The following is a 19,396-nucleotide window of genomic DNA, read 5'->3' on the forward strand; positions in this document are numbered from 1 at the left end:
TAAACTTTTAATAGGTGGATTTTTTATTGGAGAATTTTTTTAATTTGCAGAATTGCCTTATTTCGAAATAACTTCACAACTGTTGAGACCTACCCTCTTCCTATTTACTGTGTGATTTTGTTGCTTTTGGGCTTCCCCTGTGGCTTAGCTGGTAAAGAATCCGCCTGGAGTGTGGGAGACCTGGGTTTGATCCCTGGGTTGGGAAGATCCCCTGGAGAAGGGAAAGGCTACCCACTCCTGTATTTTGGCCTGGAGAATTCATGGACTGTACAGTCCATGGGGTCGCCTGACTGAGTGACTTTGACTTTCACTTTGTTGCATTTAATTTTTGTTTTAGTATTGAGTAACAGTGTGCCTAGTACTTTGTAGCTATAGTATACAAAAAATGTACTCCAACTTTGAGGATTTATTATTATAGACCAGGTGGGAGAGAAAATATATACAAGATAAACAGTTTTAAATGACTCTGTAAGTGTGTAAATTTTTACTTACAGGAAATGTTACATACATTTTCACTGGAAATTTGATGTGGAATAGTGTCAGATAAGAGTCATGAATGATTGGTTCTTGAGCTGAAGTTTGAAGAGTAGTTAAAATTTGGATAAGTGAAAAAGAATAGGTAGGACATTCTATGTGGAGGAAGAGTGTGAAGATGATTAAGATATATTTAGGTGTCAGAGATTATATCAGCTTGGCTGAACATTGTTGGATAGAAAGTCAGGAGTAGTTTGGGGACAGACTGAAGAGCTTTGAATACTCGGTTGGGAAGTTTGAACTTTCTGTATAAGCACCAAGCAACAATCCACTGGTCATTATTATTTCATTTTTTTCCCCTCTATTAACCTTTCAATATTGATGTAAGGGGTTACCTTAGAGATTCCATCATGCCTTTTCCATGTATTACATTATAGTACAAATTATGACTGTTGCTAATATGATTTACCCCCTACATCTTGTGCAGTATTGTAAGTTATCTTAATTGTGCATATATTTTAAACTCAAGATAATGTTAGTATTCTGTGCATTCTGTTCACTTACATTTATTCTTTGAAGACCTTCCTTCATCTTTGGTTTTAGGTCTGGGATCATTCTCACTCTGCCTAAAACATTCTTTGTACTCCATTAGACTTTTGCCATGAGTTCTCTTAGCTTTTGTCCGAAAACGCCTTTACATACCTTTATTTTCGTAGGGTATTTTCTCTGGACAAGGTTGGCAGATCTCTTCTTATATAATACTTTAAAGATGCCATTGTACTGTTTTCTGGCTTCCATCATTTCTGTTACGTCAGCTATCCAGCTTGTTGTTTCTGTGAAGAAAATGTGTTGTTTTGCTGCATTTAGGATCTTTTTTGTCAGTATGTTTTTGCAGTTTTACCATGATATGTATAGGTGTGCATGTGTTTGCTTATGTATTAAGCTTCTGTGGATTCACCAAGCTTGATTCTTTCCATCTTTCACTAGATTTATGTCTTTTGTGTGTTTTGGAAAGTTCTTAGCCATTTTACCTTCAGAATTGGCTTCTGGCCCATTTTCTCTTGCTAGGACTCCAATGACACATTGTTCACCTTCTGACTGTACCCTCCATTTCTCATGTGGTCAGCCCCCACTTCCCTCTACTTGCTCACTCTAGTCTTCCTCTCTATTCTTTAGTTTGAGTATCTCCTGTTTACCTGTCTGCTGCTGTGGAGCCCATACACTGTTTTTTTTTTTTTTAACAGATTCAATTTACCTATTGGATATCTATATCTTTTCTCCTATTGTGACTACGTTTACCTCTGCTTTCTTTAGTATGACTCATTAAAGATCCTTGTCTGCTGAATCCAGTGTATGGGCCTCATTTAGCCTCCTTTTGGTGTAATGATAAGGTGCTGTCTTTGTTGATGCCTCAGCTCACAGTCTTTTAAAGTCAGGTATTGTTTATAAGAAACTGGAGAGTCTTCAGGTAATCCTGAGACGGTTCACTGTTTGCTGCAGTAAACAGTAGTGAGGTGTGTGAAAGGGGTGGTTGGGTGCGCTGCAGTCACGACTGACCTGAGTCCAGACTGGGTAGTGCTCAGCATCAGCTGAAGGTCTTAAAGGGCACCTTTATAAAGGAAGAACCTGAGAGCAAACAGCAAACCCACAACCCAGAACACTTCATAGTTTGCTTTGGCTACTGATCTCTGTGATGTACCCATAGGAAATAAAGGCACAGAAGATAGAGAAATGCATGCTTATAACTAAGGCAAGAAAAGACCAATGTTGTTTGGCCCCTAACAGAGCAGAGCCAGTAAAGACCTAGCTGTCTGTGATGACCTTTGCATCAGTTCACACTCCATGAGGAAAATTAGCATTGTGTGTACCAAAATGAAAAAATACCTATGTAAGCATGAACTGTCCTTATTCTGAAATTAACCTATCAAGTTTAAAAATATTGGGTTATGTGTGAGATGGATTAAAATGTCCTTTTGGAAAGTAACCGGTGATAGTGGATAGTCCTTTGGTAAAATACAAACTGGCATACCTATATCAGCTCCTCAGGTTCTATTTCGATTTTCTTCTGCTACATAAAATCCAAAGTCTTAGAACTACCATTCTTCTTAAGTCCAGGTGACTTTCCTGATAGGATTTGGCCAAGTCTACCGTATTTCACCAGGCACAAGGAGAGGGTGAGGAGGAGGAGAGTGTTCCTTGGTGACTGTCCTTGGGCATGGAGAGTGGAGGTGGGTAGAAGGACAGGACGAAGTGGGGAGAAGTCAAAGTTACTCGGCCAGCAGCACCAGCGAGAGGTGCTGAGGAGGTCTCAGTGACCATGACAGTGGTGGCACTTCAGATTTGAGTTGGAGGAGAATGGGACACTCAGGCTGACACATGGGAGCATGAGAGTAGTGTGGAGACGGGGGGTTCTAGTGTGTGCTCGCAGGCGTTGTGGGAGGTACCTTCAGGGGCGCTGCTTTTCAGGAAGGCCGTGCCGTGCCTGGGAGCTGAGTCACTGCAGTTCTCTGCTGTCTGCACAATACACAATTGTGTAAAATAAAATATTCATTCATATCCCAAGTAAAATAATGATTCATATACGGTAAATCATTTAAGGCTCTCAATTTGAAGCAAAGTTTTAGGATATGAATACTGTAGACATAATAAACTGCCATTTTATCAGTCAAGCAAAGTTGTTATTCTGTTTACTATTTTGTTGTTTCTTTGAATATGTGTAAAAAAAAAAAGTTTCCTAATCTGTATTGTATTTCATAGCACTTTAATCTGCATATTTTAAAATCTTCTTGCTCTGTATTTTCTCATTTAAAACCATGATTTCCTGCTTCTGGTTAATTAAAATGCTGATGATGTACTGATAACCTCACCTAAGTCAGTTTTAAAATTTATCACTTTTTAATGTGTATCTTAAAATGGAAGAAAGTTTTCTTGATTTCATGAAGCTGTCCTCAAAGTCTGATTCATTGTGAACAATTCAGAAATTGTGATTAGAAAGATTTATCAGGAGTGAGGAGAGAATTTATTTCCTGAATGAGCTTATTTTTTAAGTCAGCCAACTTTGTAACTTGGCTGTATACTAATCATAGAGTTGGTAGTATAAAATTTCCCATATGTTAGCAAATGATGTTTTTAATTATGATAAGCTATTTGCATTTTCAGATGAATAAATTTATCTGTTGCATATATGAGCACTTCTAATTGCCATTCTTCTCCCCAGATCTTAGCAAGAAAAGGAATTGCGTGATTCTCGGTTATTTTTGTTCTTCCCCATTTTCCCCTCTCCTCTTGGAATTAAGTCAACAGGGCAATTTTATATGTTGTTTTTATGGTTTATCTTTTCATTAGTCTGCTAGTGTTTTAACCGAAGGACAGTACGTTATCAATTCGTAGAACTTCCTTAGCACATCCATAACTTGAAACTCATGTTCTGTTGCAGATGGTTTGACATCGGCTGTCTCATAGTTGAAGACCCTGTGCACGGCATTCATCTGGAAGCGTTTACACAAGCCACACCAGTGCCCTTAGAGTTTGTGCAACAGGTTGGTTTTATGCTTCTTCATTACGCTCCAGAAAAGCTTGAAATATTGTTCTCAAAATTTTTATTGAAAATATGGTACATCTTGATTTTACTTCACTCTTTTTCCTTTTAATCTTTTTTTCAATTTTCTGTTCCTTCCACGTTGTTTCAGTACCTCCCTACTTTTATTTTCCAGCGGTCTTTGAAAAGGTAAATCTATTATGTGGTTAATTGCTCTTTTCTTCATTGTTTTGCTTGTTTATGATTGTGTTCATTACCTTTGGGTTAGAAAAAATTTACCTATTCTGATTTTATGTTAACCTTTAATATACTGTCTCATTTATCTCACATTTTCATTTTTCCTGGTTACTCTAGTTCCTTTTTCTTTGTCCTCATCATCCTCTTTAATTTGTTCATCGTTAAAAACATGTGGAAACATATTTAGAATCAAGTTTACAAACCTTGGATGAAAGGCAAATGTCTTTTCAGTTTTCTGAAAAATGTTTACTTATCCACATAGTTTCCAGAAGAATGTAAGCATTAATCTATAATGAGTTTCATTCCTTCTACATTTTTGTTACTTTCAATCCTTTCTTGAACAAAATGGAATGTAAGAGTTTATTTACATTGGACTCTTTATACTCATAAATGTCATTTCAAAACTCTCAGAAGTTATTTGGGACCTTAGGTTTTTGTGAATTCTCTTGGGATTCTCCCCCAAGAGAAAGTATGTATGATGTATGCACTCACATATAAACTTGGCTTATGTGTTTATGGAGCCCCTTAAAGCCACCTGTGACCTTCTTAGGGGTTTACATTTTAGATGGGGAATAAGAATTGATGCTTAAAGTTTTGTTACCATAATAACATACCACTGATATCATAATTTTTACCAGTTTCTTTTCAGAAGTTGAAGAAAGCATTTTTATATATACATGGTAATGTTAAATTCACTCCAATATGAGGGTGGTTAAGAGATTGTAAACAAATGCTATGCCTACTGCTATACCAACAATTTAGAAAAATTACATACTGTTGTTGATTTTCTAGGAAAATATTCTTGAATTAAACAATGGCAGTTTATAACCATTAGGTTGAACCATACAAAATTGCTCTTTGAAGTTAGAAAAAACAGCCACATTTTGGCAGTTTGATGTGATTTAACTTAATTATCTTAGTGAAGCCTTTTAATGCAAAAGTTTCACCTAGCTCCCCAAAAATTGAGTTCTAAGATTAGCCTAGCAGGCTACGGTTTATGGCATCACACAGAGTCGGACACAACTGAAGCAGCTTGGCCCACGCGCACGCACAGTGGTGTTACAAGTGAGGTATAAAAGATATGAGGTATAAAAGATATGAGGTATAAAAGATATTCAAAGAATAGATGACTGATGCATCTGATGCAGAGAGGTAGAAGTTTTCCATTTTATTCTGTGAGTCTGGCTTGTAACCTAACCAAAAACAATAATACAGTATCACTTAAGAACTAATTGGTAAAATTAATAAAATTTAGAAATAGAACAGTAAAAATATTTCTGAAACCATTTCCTCTGTGTGTGTGAGGGGGTGAGGTAGTTCTTTCCACACCACCAAGCTGTTATCCAATACCTGCTGGATATCCTATAATTCAACCCAATTCTGACACTTTCTACCTATAAAGAGTGTTGGATCCCACAGATTAAGGGGTCAGTCCTACAAGACTGCCTGCCTCCCTCCTTTTCAAACACCTCGTAAGTCCATATTGCTACATGAACTTCTGACTGGCTGTTTATCAAAGGAAATCAGAGTCTCATAAGTGATATCATATGATCTGACTTATATGTTAAAAAAAGAAAAAGATACAAGTGAACTTATTTAGAAAACGGAAGCAGACTCTCAGACATGAAAAATAAACTTATGGCTGCCAAAGGGGAAGGAGTTGGGGGGAGGGATAAATTAGGAGTGTGGGGTTAATAACTGTATACTACTCTGTATAAAATAGATAACAATATATACTGTATAGTACAGGAAACTATTCAGTATCTTGTAGTAACCTACAGTGAAAAAGAACCTGAAAAATAACAGATATACTCATATATATGTATAATTGGACTATTTCGATGAATGCCTGAAACTAATACAACATTGTAAATCAACAATGCCTCAATTAAAAAACAATGGTCAAGGGATCAGTCCAAGAAAAAGATAGAACAGCTGTAAACATATATACACATAGCATAGGAGCACCTCAATATAATGTAAATGTTAACAGCCATAGAAGGAGAAATTGAAAAAATAACAATAGTAGTGGGGATTTTTAACAACCCACTTATACTACTGGACAGATCATCCAGATGGAAAATTAATAAACATGTGCCTTAATTGACCCGTTAGACCAGATAAACTTAATTGATATTTATAAGACATTGCATCTGAAAGTAGCAGGAATATACTTTCCTCTCAAAGTGCAAACGGGACATTTCTCCAGGATAGATCACATCTTGGGTCACAAATCAGGCATCTGTGAATTTAAGGAAATTGAAACCATAGCAAGCATCTTTTCCAATCACAATGCTATGAGGTTGGAAATCAGTTACAGGGGAAAAAAACTATAAAAACACACAAATACATGGAAGCTTAACAGTGATACTAAATAACCAGTGTATCACTGAGGAAATCAAAAAGTACTAGAGAAATGACAGCAAAACCACAACAATCCAAAGCCCATGGGATGCAGCAAAAGCAGTTCTCAGAAGTTTATAGCAATAGTCTTAGCTCAAGAAATAAGAAAAACCTCAAATAAACAACCTGACCTTACACCTAAAGGGACTAGATAAAGAAGGAGAAACAAAACACAAAGTTAGCAGACAAAAGAAATCATAAAGATCAGAGCAGAAGTAAGTGAAATAGAGACAAAGAAAGCAATAGGAAAGATCAATGAAACTAAAAGCCAGTGCTTTGAAAAGATAAAGTTGACAAACCTTTAGCCATCAAGAAAAAGAGAGGACTCAAATCCATAAAATTATAAATGAAAAAGGGGATGTTTACAACTGACAAAGCAGAAATAAAAAGATCATAAGAGACTACTATAAGCCACTGTATGCCAGTAAAATGGAAAACCTAGAAGAAATAGACAAATTCTTAGAAAGGTACAACCCTTATAGACTGAACCAGGAAGAAGTAGAAGATACGAACAGCTCAGTCACAAGTACTAAAATTGAAACTATGATTTAAAATCTTCCAATAATAATAATAATTAAAAAAAAAAAAAAAACTCCAGAACCAGACGGCTTCACAGGCAAATTTTATCAAACATTTAGAGAAGAGTTACCACTCATCTTTCTTAAAATCTTCCCAAAAATCCCAGAGGAAGGAAAACTCAGGCACATTCTGCAAGGCCACAATTACCCTGATAGCAAAACCAGACAAAGATATCACAAAAAAAGAAAATTACAAACCAGTGTCACTGATGAACATACACACAGAACTCTTTGACAAAACACTAGCAAACTGAATCCAGCAATACCTTAAAAGGCTCACACACCATGATCAAATGGGATTTATCTCAGGGATGCAAGAATTCTTCAGTATCTGCAAATTAACCAGTGTGATACACCATATTAACACATTGAAGAATAGAAACCATACGATCATCTCAATAGATGCAGAAAAAGCTTTTGACAAAGTTCAACACCCATTTACGATAAAAACTCTCCAGAAAGTGAGCACAGAAAGAACCTACCTCAACATATATGATAAACCCACAGCAGTCATCATTCTCAGTGGTGAAAAACAGAAAGCATTTCCTCTAAAGTCATGAACTAGACAGGGATGTCCACTCTCAGCACTTTTAGTCAACAAAATTTTGGAATTCCTAGCCACTGAAACCAGAGAAGATAAAAAAAGAAAAGAAATCCAAGTTGGAAAAGAGTAAAAGTGTCACAGTTTGCAGATGACATGATACTACATATAGAATATCCTAAAGATGCTATCAGAAAACTACTAGAGCTTATCAGTGTGTTCAGTCAAAGTACAGGATACAGAATCGATACATAGAAATCTGTTGTATTCCTATACATTAGCAATGAAATATCAGAGAAATCAAGGAAACAATCTCAGTTACCATTGAATCAAAAAGAATACTTAGGAATAAACCTGCCTAAGCAGAAAGAAGACTTATACTGTCTTCTTCAATCAACATCTTAAAGTTCTCAGAGACAACACAAACAGATGCAGAGATATACCATGTTCTTGGATCGGAATAATCAATATTGTGAAAATGGCTGTAGTACCCAAAACAGTCTACAGATTCAGTGCAATACATATCAGATTATCAATGGCATTTTTCACAGAATTAGAACAAAGAATTTTACAATTTGTATGGAAACACAAAAGACCACAAATAGCCAAAGCAATCTTGAGAAAATAAAATGAACGGGAGGAATTGGGCTGCCTGACTTCATAATAATCAAAACAGTATGGTATTGGCACAAAAACAGACACATAGGTCAGTGGAACAGGATAGACAGTCCAGAGATAAACACACACACCTATGGTTACCTCAGCTGTGACAGAGGAGGCAAGAATAACAATGGAGAAAAGACAGTCTCTTCAGTAAGTGGTGGTGGGAAAACTGGACAACAACATGTGAAAGAATGAAATTAGAATACTTCCTAACACCATACACAAAACTCAACTCAAAATGGATTAAAGACCTAAATGTGAGACTGGACACTATAAAACACTTGGAGGAAAACATAGGCAGAAGAGTCTTTGATATAAATCACAGCAGTATCTTTTTGGATCCACCTCCTAGAGTAATGAAAATAAACGGGACCTAATGAAACTTAACGGAGAAGGCAATGGCACCCCACTCCAGTACTCTTGCCTGGAAAATCCCACAGATGGAGGAGCCTGGTAGGCTGCAGTCCATGGTGTCTCGAAGAGTCGGACATGACTGAGCGACTTCACTTTTTACTTTCCACTTTTATGCATTGGAGAAGGAAATGGCAACCCAGTCCAGCGTTCTTGCCTGGAGAATCCCAGGGATGGGGTCGCACAGAGTCAGACACGACTAAAGTGACTTAGCAGTAGCAGCAATGAAACTTAAAAGCTTTTGCATTGCAAAGGAAATCATAAATAGGATGAAAAAACAATCCTTAGAACAGGAGAAAATACTTACAAATGACAAAGTGACTGACGGGATAAATCTCCAAAATAAACAAACAGCTCTTGAAGCTCAGTATCAAAACCACCACCCAATCAAAAAGGGACAGAAGACCTAAATAGACATTTCTCCAAAGAAGACATACAAATGGCCAACAGGCACCACAACTATGGAGCCTGTGCTCTAGAGCCGGGAACTGCAAATGTGCTGCAGCTACTGAAGCCCGCGCACCCTAGAGCCCGTGCTCCACAGGAGAATCCCTGCAGTGAGAAGCCTGCACATGCACCTGCAGGAAAGCCTCCGCACCAATGAAGACCTGGCACAGCCCGAAATAAATGTCTTTAAAAAATTTAAGAACGACAGATTGTGTTTTAACAACGAGTTTAGTGTGTTAGTGTGGGCATTTTAAATCAAGTACACACGTGCAATTTTTTTTTGTCGCCTTATAATTTCATAATTCGGCAGCATAGCTGTGTTTCTCATGGTTTGTCATAATCTCCACTAAAAGTAACTTGAGGGACTTTTACTGGAACTAGCTATAAGTGACATTTCATTTTTTTTTTCCTAATGTATTAAAAATCTCAATTTCTTTTTTCCTGAGGCTCAAAGTCTGACTCCCCAGGACTACAATCTGAGGTGGTCTGGCCTTTTGGTGACAGTGGGTGAAGTCCTGGAGAAGAGTTTACTCAACGTCAGCCGGACTGATTGGCATATGGCTTTCACGGGCATGTCCCGTCGGCAGATGATCTACAGTGCGGCCAAAGCGATAGCGGGCATGTATAAACAGCGCCTGCCTCCCAGGACCGTGTGAGAAGCCTGGCCCCGGGCTGCTGACACTTGCTCACTTGGAGCTACTGGTAGAGAAGAGACAGACCCTTAAACTGGGCAACTTTAGTCAGTCCAGCTGTTCTGATCATTTCCCATAGGCTACAGTTTTTATCTTCTAGAAAGGTGTGGTATCATTCCAGTAGGTGAAACGAAACAGGTCCTTTTTATGATTATATAATTTCACGTACCATAGTTCTCAAAAAATGTATAAATATTTTTATAGGACAGTTTGATATACCAGATTTATAAGGTGCAAATCCATGTGCTAAGGTATTTAACTTGATGATGTGTACTTGATTACTATTTTGTTTTTTAAGAAATAGTTCACTAAAGAACATGTTTACTGAATATTGTTTAAAGGCATTGTTTCTTTTAATTCATGCTTAATATCTTCCCTGCCAGTCTTTGAAGCTTTTCATGTATGCATGTGATCAGGTCTGATGCTAAGCTGTGGGCTCACCAACAGACTGTAAGACACCTACTTGTAGGGAGATGGTGCACTTTTCTATGCATATTTTTAACATGGGCCAGAATAGCAGAATTGATCATTTTCTTTTTGGTTATCACATTATACACATATGGTCTGAAAAATTCCTTTTTAAGTAAGTTTCAGCATTTCACATTCATACTATATGATAAACATTGGGATGATACATTTTATTTTTTCATTGCTCTGTGACAGCTAAGTGGCAAATGATTCCAGTCTATTTAAATTAGAAGCATTGGGTATTTTTTGCATACTATTCAGTGCTTCCAAGTAAACTCTTGACAGCAGCCATTATTTCTGTTTTATTTCTCTAGCTGTAATAGAGAAGTTTTTGAGAGGAAATTATTGTTTATGAGATTATATGACTTACCTTAAGGACACGTCTTATTTAGTTTGCCTTAAACACTGCTTTTCTAACTTTGTGCCATTCTGCCTTTACTTTTTATGCAGGTTTTCAAAGACACTATTTTATAGTGAACCTGGTTTATTTAGTGCATTATGTTTGTATTTAATGAAAGCTTCTTTTTCCCCGAAATAATATATTTTACCAATTTTGGATTTATACAGATCAAAAATAAATACTTTGTCATATACTTTTGAACTCTATATATGAAAGTTTAAATAACTTTTGAAGATCGTTTCTTATATAAATGTAATTTAATTTTTATTTACTCTTCTATATAATTCCTTAGAGGTAAAAAAATTAGCACAATCTTATAAAATCTCTTAAGGTGTTGAAGCTGTTATCTTGTGCTGTCATTATGTGTCATGTTTGCTTTGTTTTAATATCATTTCAAGTGCTGATTTGACTTCTTTTTTTTTTAACCTGAGGGTGATAAAATTACATATTAATTTTCCACCTATGTGTTAATTTCCATGTCCTGTATAATGATTGTTGAGTGCAATTCAGATATCTGTGTCATTAAAAATAATGAGAGAGAGAAGACAGATGTAGCCAGTTGCTATAGCATAAAAGGAACAGAATACTTATTTTCCCTTCTTACTGGTATTTATGGAACACTTCATCTGTGTTTTCCCCATCTTCCATGATTAAGGGAAGCCTTTCTCTAACATTTGTTTGTTTGATTTTAAAAAGCTGCCCTTTATCATGGTGTCAGACTACTGACACATCACTGTTAGGCATGAAGGAGCGTATCCCATACTTCCTGTTTCTGCTTTTCTCCCTTCTATTATAGGGAAATTTTACAGATCCTAAAATAATCAGAGTTTTCTTTTTATTTTACCAAATCTCAAATATCTTAATTGATGTTTTGGGGGATTGTTTTCATAAAATAACTAGCATTGACATCCCATTAGAGGACAGTCTGCAGGTCATCAGATAGCAATGAGAGTTATCCTGTGGTTTGGGTGCAGCTGATTTTCTGGCAGCTGGTAATTTGCACCTTCTGCTCTTTGTGAGTGGGTAAGGACTAGGGGGAAGGGCAGATGGAAAAGATAAATACATGATCTCATTCTGGCCTCTTATTCCTTTTTTGGCCCAGAGTTACCTTTGAAAGGCAGATGCTCATGACTGATTGCACACAGTCAGCTTTCCCAGCTTGTTTATTTTTTCATGCTTGGATTTCCTTGTTGTACAAGGTACAAGAAAAGTCATCTCTTGCACACCACAGCATCCTGGGCCAGGCAGCCTTTTACTGTTGGTATTGTGGTATGAGATGTGCTGCTCATCAGCTTAAGACCACAGCTCCCTTCACCAGGCATCCAGCTGTCCTGTTCTATTCCTGCTTGCTTCCTTATAACTCCCCCACTAGCATTTTTTAGGGTGAGTTGAGCTGAGACTATTTCTTTTTTTCACTCTCAAGCATCTTGGGACTACTTATCTTTAACACAGTTCTTTGCCACTACTGTTTTGGTCATGTTTGTGTGTTTTGTTTTGTTTTTTTCTTTTGAAGTGCTCCCAGAACTACTTACTGAATTTGAGAAGTTTGTATACTTTTTAGTTAAGAAGTGTGAAAGAGAATAGGAAAAAAAATGCAGGAAGAGTAATTTTACATCAACCTCAGTTGACAGAACATACTCAGATTACTCATATTAATAGTGTCTTGTTACTAAGTTTATCAGGTAACCTAGAGTTGGGCCCCAGATTCTGGGTAGAAAAGATTGAGCCAATACCAGTAGTTTTCTCCTCTGAGTCTCTTATTATTACTTCCCCTTTCTTTGTGCTTTCTCTCAAAGATTAATGAGGTAGAAAATTGAAATGAATGGATATAGACAAAATGGTAGTATGATAGTAAATATAGGTAGATAGCGATGAAAGTGTATTGTATACATTAATTCAACATCATGCAAATTACTAATACACTCAGGGCCAGCTAAATTAGTTTAAGATGCTGTTGAAATTTACTTTGTTCCTTGGCTAGAAAAATTTCTAAACAGGAATTTTGGGTTCTGTGAAGCCAAACTGGTAACATTTTATGTTCTAAAAGATGTTGGGTTATACATAAGTTAAAAAACTTGGACATTTACAGCCAGAATACCGAGAATAAGCTCTGGGAGTTGGTAATGGACAGGGAAGCCTGGCATGCTGCAGTCCATGGGGTCGCAAAGAGTCGGACACGCCTGAGCGACTGAACTGAACTGATGCAGGATGATGTATTGGATAAAGCCAATTTTGTACGTATGTAAATATGTCATAAATAAATAATACCTCAACTTATATCCCAAGTGATTTTTCAAATGTTAATCATATTCATATTATATCAGAAGGACCCATTTTCCTTTTTGTCTCAACTTGCTACTGGCTGCCAAGAATTATGGAATAGCAACTTTGCCCATCTTTCAAGTGGAAAGGTAACATTCAAATACAGTTGACCCTTGAACAATGAAGGCTTTGGGGAGCTGACCCCTAAATATACAAGTCCACATCCAACTTTATAGTTAGCTCTCCATAGCCATAATTCCACATCAGAGATGAACCAACCACTGATTGTGTAGTACTGTTCTGCCTGTTTATTGACAAAACTGTATAAGTGGACCTGCACAGTGCAAACCGATGTTGTTCAAGGGACAACTGTGTGCCAGAGTTTCTAACTTCAAGGTTAAAGAAGTCAGGATATTTGTGGGAAAAGGATACACTGGAGGTAGAAAGCAAGAAGTTAAGGCTGTTTTCATGAGGAACCCTCTCTGGTCATGAGTTTAATTTACCCTTGACCTCCAGGAGTATCCTCTTTAAAAAAAAAAAAAAAGTTTATTTTTTACTGTTTGCTATTCTGAGCCTGTGATCCCAAGATAAGAGATTTTTCTTTTGTTTTGGTGGGGAGGGGGTACATGCCAAAAGATGATAGGATATTGATTTGAGGGCTTTGTTTATTTGACAAAAGGCAAACTCCGGGGCTTCCCTGGTGGCTCTGCTGGTAAAGAATCCGCCTGCAGTGCAGGAGACCCCAGTTCAATTCCTGGGTTGGGAAGATCCCCTGGAGAAGGAAATGGCTACACACCCCAGTATTCTGGCCTGGAGAATTCCATGGACTATATATAGTCCATGGGGTTGCAAAGAGTCAGACACAACTGAGCGATTTTCACTTTCAAACTCCAGTGCAGCCTAGTGTGCTGCAGTCCATGGGGTGGCAGAGTTCCAACACACTTAGGGACTGAATAACAACAAAGTATTGTTTTCAATAGACAAGAAAAAAGCAGTTTAGAGCCCAGGAAAAGCCCTGTTAAATTCATACTTTGTTTCAGAATGAACTGGAAGAGGGGAAAAAATGTTTGGCAACAGAAACAAAATTGGTAAAGTCATTATTAAGAAAATTTAGTAATTTAAGGATGAAGGAAATCTTTGGAACAATCCATAAAGTGAACTCGTTTTAAGGATTTAAAGCAGTCAGAAAGGAAAGAGGAGCTAACATTTATGAGATAAGTACCTACGGTTAGACAATGGAGTAGACACTTAACTTTTATAGATGACATAATGGAATCATATTAAGCTGTTTTTCCAATATCACAACAAACAAGTTACAGAGATAGAAGTCAAATGGAATGTGTGACTTACTAAACCATTTTCTTCCAAGACATCCTGAATATTTGCTTCAGGAAATTAACAGGTAAATCACTTACAATTATTTGTTGGATCTAACTGAATTCAAATAGTGGCATGAGGACTTTGCTTTAGTGTACTTTTAATTTTACAATATTATGTTTAAGGAAAACTATGCCTTTAGTGTGAGAGGACTATTTTGGGCTTTGCTGCTGGTATGAAAATATATTTCTGATAGCTGATTATTCTAACTCCCCAAATTAGGAAACCTTAAACTAGGTTTACCTTTGAGTATCATTTTTAGGATAAATGCCAGAAATGTCATTATTGTTAAACTAGTTTTCAAGCAAGATAATGACCATATATAAAACATTACAAAAAGACTTACGGCTGCTTTAGAAATACCTTTTTGAGAATCACTGCTGTAGTACAAATCCTGACTCATTCTGCATATACTGAGATATTTCAGAGAGCCATGTCACCAAGATGGCAACACAGGTGGTTCTTGACTTTGCCTCCTCTCACAAGAAGACCAGCTAAAATTATTCATGGACAAGCTGCCATTAAGAGAATCCCAAGTCGTGGAGATGAGGCTTGAGCATTTCCCAGTGCCACCGAGGCCGAAACAGACCACGTTAGATGGTGAAGAGGAAGGGCCACACACCAGCTGCACTGCTCCTCTCCTGGGCTGGAACAGCACCATGCTGTGAGCCGATGGTGGGAGAAAAGCCTAGGAGTGACACCCAGTATCGTGGGTTGCTTTGCGGAAGCTGCTGCTCTGGTCTCCATTGGAGGGTGTAGGAGAATCTTAAGGGCATGACCACTGGGAATCTGATTGTGATGGAGAAGGGAGAAGCAATAACCAGATGTCAGATCTTGGGAGACCGAGTTCATACCTATAGTACTCAAGTGCCAGGAGCAGCTTTGCTTATCTACAGAACCAAGTCAGTGGAGCAGTCTGACCAGGGAGCTTGGCAGGTGCAGGTCTATCTGATGGAGGTCCTCACATGAAGAGCCTAAATAGTCGTGGAACCTGCTCTGCCCCAGTCCAGGCAAGGGGGCTTAGACACAGGCCAGCAGACGAGTTGGGTGTAGCTCTTGGCCCTGCCTGACCAGAAAGGCTGGCATGAATGCCTAAAAGCTGCACAGCCCAGCAATGCTTGAGCAGAGAGTTGGCAGGCAGAGCTTAAGAGTGTACTGCAAGCCCAGTGGTTCTGTTCAGCCAGAGAACTTGGGGCACAGGATGATCCGAGTCATGACCACAAACTGAGAGCCTTACTGGCCTTGAGGTGTTGTCTCCCACTGTGTCCTGACGGAACAAATTCAAAGCACCACCAATTCCTAGATATATCTCACCCATCAGCCAACTCAAAGGGAACCTAACTAGAACACGCAGGAAGCTGTGTAGTCCATCCAACAGCCATGCTTACAGTGGAACTTGACACAGAGAACACAGCCCATGGTTTTCCCCATCTGCAAGCAAAGCCACTGGCCCCAGCTGACCAGGGAATTCATTTAGTTTTGCTTGATTTGGGTCTCCAGAAAACAAGCTGTACAGGCCCTGGGATCTGTCCTGTTGTCCTGCCATAGCAGAGAAGCTAACTCATTGCTCCACCTTTGCTGAGTATATTGCCAACCCTGACTGCCTAGTAAGCCTGACCAAAGAATCCAGATAGCTGCAGAGCCCATCCTATAGCCTCACTTGGGCAGAGAATCAAGCCGGCAGTTTTATCCAACTGTTTTCAGCCAGTGGCACCCTCATTCTGAACCTCAGAGCTTGGCAGAGACCTCACCCCAAAATATACCTTGATAGCAAGCACCACCGGTCCAAGGATGTTACCAGCAGACATGTCCAGACACTCAAACTGAGCTGACCAGTGATTAACTTTCTCTGCCAATATGGACCTGTAAATTCTGGAAAAGATGACTTACTCAAATGCACAGATTCCAATGTAAGGAATCAAGGGTCACATAAATGGAGGTAAACATGACACCACCAATGGGAACATACATATCTAAAAGTTAACCGTAAAGAAATGGAGATTGTGAACAGTCAAATAATTACAAATAACCCTCAAAGAAGTTCAGTGAACTGTAGAAACACAATGACAAGTGAACCAAGTTAGGAAAACAAAGCATGAACAAATAAGTTCAAAAAATGGAAATCACTAAAATAAATAATCCAGAAATCTTAGAACAGAAAAGCACAATAACTAAACAAGATTTAAATCCAGAAGCTCAAACGCAGACTTGGCTGTGCAGAATAATCAATGATCTAGAAGACAGGACACAAATTATTGAGTCAGAGGGAGGAAACGGAATGAAAAAACCACCAGGAATTATGGAATTATGGGATGCCATCAAAAGAAACAATATCTGCATTATGACAATTTCAGAAGGAAAAGAAAAAGGACAGGAATGACATTTAAAGTTGCAATGGTTGAAAACTTCCCAAACCTGGGGAGAGAAATGGACATCCAAATCCGTGAGCCACAAGGGACCGCAAAGAGGTTGAACCTGAATAGGGCTCGACTGTGACACATTATCATTCAATTGTTAGAAGTTGAAGGAAATTTTGAGAACAGTAAGAGAGAGACGTTACATATAAGGGAATCCCCATAAGGTTACAGGCAGATTTCTCAACAGAAAAATTTCAGGTCAAGACAGAATGGGATGGTATGTTCAAAATACTGAAATCAAAAACTCATTCAACCTAGAATTCTTTATCTGATAAAACTGTTCTTCAGAAATTAAGATGATAAAAGACTTTCCCAAATAAACCTAAGTGGAGGGAGTTCATCACCACTAGACCTGCTTACAAGAAATGCTAAAGGGAGTTCTCTGAATGGAAGTATAGACGCCAATTAACATGTTAGAAAAAATATAAGGAGGTAGTGTAAAACTAACTGGTAATGGTAAGTATATTGTCAAAGTTATATTTTGTAATATGGAAAAGGTGGTGCTTAATGCACTTAAACTCTAGTATAAAAGTTTTAAAAATAGTGAAAATAACCATAATTCAAATAATGATTACTATAATTATTTATACAAAATATTAATGTTATTAATAACAAAATATTTTATTCATAATAACATAGTGTTATTGGTAACATCAGTAATCTAAAGTGTGGAGGGAAGGAGAAGGTGTCAAGTTTAGGAATGCTACTGAAGTTACCAGTTTCAAATAAGTTGTTATAATTTTAAAATATTTTATGTTAAGTCTCATTGTAACCAAAAGGGAGAAACCTACAGTAAATACACAAAACAACATGATAAAGAGATCAAGCACTTGGATACCAAAAGAAACCAAAACAAAGTAAGCAGGATAAGAAACCAGGAATGATTCTACACAACAGCCATAAAAAATAAAGGAAATGACAATAGTAAGTCCTTACCCATCAACAATGACTTCAAACATACATGGATTAAATTCTCTGATCAAAAGGCATTAAGTGAGTGCATTAAAAAATAAGATCCAGAGGTACCATTACACGCCAGTCAGGATGGCTGCTATCCAAAAGTCTACAAGCAATAAATGCTGGAGAGGGTGTGGAGAAAAGGGAACCCTCTTACACTGCTGGTGGGAATGCAAACTAGTACAGCCGCTATGGAAAACAGTGTGGAGATTTCTTACAAAACTGGAAATAGAACTGCCATATGACCCAGCAATCCCACTTCTGGGCATACACACTGAGGAAACCAGATCTGAAAGAGACACGTGCACCCCAATGTTCATCGCAGCACTGTTTATAATAGCCAGGACATGGAAGCAACCTAGATGCCCATCAGCAGATGAATGGATAAGGAAGCTGTGGTACATATACACCATGGAATATTACTCAGCCATTAAAAAGAATTCATTTGAACCAGTCCTAATGAGATGGATGAAGCTGGAGCCCATTATACAGAGTGAAGTAAGCCAGAAAGATAAAGACCATTACAGCATACTAACACATATATATGGAATTTAGAAAGATGGTAACGATAACCCTATATGCAAAACAGAAAAAGAGACACAGAAATACAGAACAGACTTTTGAACTCTGTGGGAGAAGGTGAGGGTGGGATGTTTCAAAAGAACAGCATGTATACTATCTATGGTGAAACAGATCACCAGCCCAGGTGGGATGCATGAGACAAGTGCTCCGGCCTGGTGCACTGGGAAGACCCAGAGGAATCGGGTGGAGAGGGAGGTGGGAGGGGGGATCGGGATTGGGAATACATGTAAATCCATGGCTGATTCATATCAATGTATGACAAAACCAACTGGAAAAAAAAAAAAAAAAAAAAAAAAAAAAAAAAGAATAACTACCATCATAACAATAAAAAAAAAAAAAAATAAGATCCAATGATTTGCTGCCTATAAGAGATTTATTTTCTTTTTAAGACACAGACAGTGCCAACAGAATTAAAAGAAGAAATAAATAGCCATATAATAATAATGGAAATACATCGTATTCTCATGGATTGGAAAAATTAGTGTTCATACAAAATGGCCCTAGTCCCCAAAGCAATGTACAGATTTAATGTGATTTCAATTAAATTGCCCATGGCACTTATTCATAGAACAATCAGCTCCCCCCCCCATCACAATTTATATAGGACCATGAAAGACCCAGAAATGCCAAAGCAATACAAAAGGAAAAAGTCAAAGCAGAAGGCAAAAGACTCCTAGATTTCAGACAATACTGCAAAGTCAAACTAGCATGGTGTTGGCACAAAAACAGGCATATGGATTAATGGAACAGAATAGAGAGCTGTGAAATAAACACCTAGAATCTATCTTTGACCAATGAAGCAAGAATAGACAACATGAAAAAGACAATCTCTTCAACAAGTGGTGCTGGAAAAGCTGGAGAGCCTCATGAAAATCAATGAAGACAGAACACACTCTAAGACCATACACAAAGATTAAATCAAAGTCGTTTAGATTCAAATATAAGTTGA

General features: G+C 37.8%; 1 protein-coding gene and 1 long non-coding RNA gene across 4 annotated transcripts in view; one reads left to right on the plus strand and one right to left on the minus strand.

Annotated features, from left to right (window-relative positions):
* Positions 1–13,129, plus strand: part of PRRC1 (proline rich coiled-coil 1) — a 40,408-nt gene extending 27,279 nt beyond the window's left edge. For both annotated transcript variants that reach the window (XM_043465954.1, XM_043465955.1), the window contains exons 8-9: positions 3,911–4,013; positions 9,739–13,129. In XM_043465954.1, the coding sequence (XP_043321889.1) occupies positions 3,911–4,013; positions 9,739–9,948 (313 nt within the window). In that variant the 3' untranslated portion in view covers positions 9,949–13,129. The remainder of the gene's footprint in view (positions 1–3,910; positions 4,014–9,738) is intronic.
* The window catches only part of LOC122440115, a 39,995-nt gene that overhangs the window by 8,224 nt on the left and 12,375 nt on the right, over positions 1–19,396 (minus strand). For both annotated transcript variants that reach the window (XR_006269050.1, XR_006269051.1), the window contains exon 2: positions 1,177–1,307. This is a non-coding gene — a long non-coding RNA (uncharacterized LOC122440115). The remainder of the gene's footprint in view (positions 1–1,176; positions 1,308–19,396) is intronic.

This window comes from Cervus canadensis, chromosome 4 (genome assembly GCF_019320065.1).
Source record: "Cervus canadensis isolate Bull #8, Minnesota chromosome 4, ASM1932006v1, whole genome shotgun sequence".
NCBI lineage: Eukaryota > Metazoa > Chordata > Mammalia > Artiodactyla > Cervidae > Cervus > Cervus canadensis.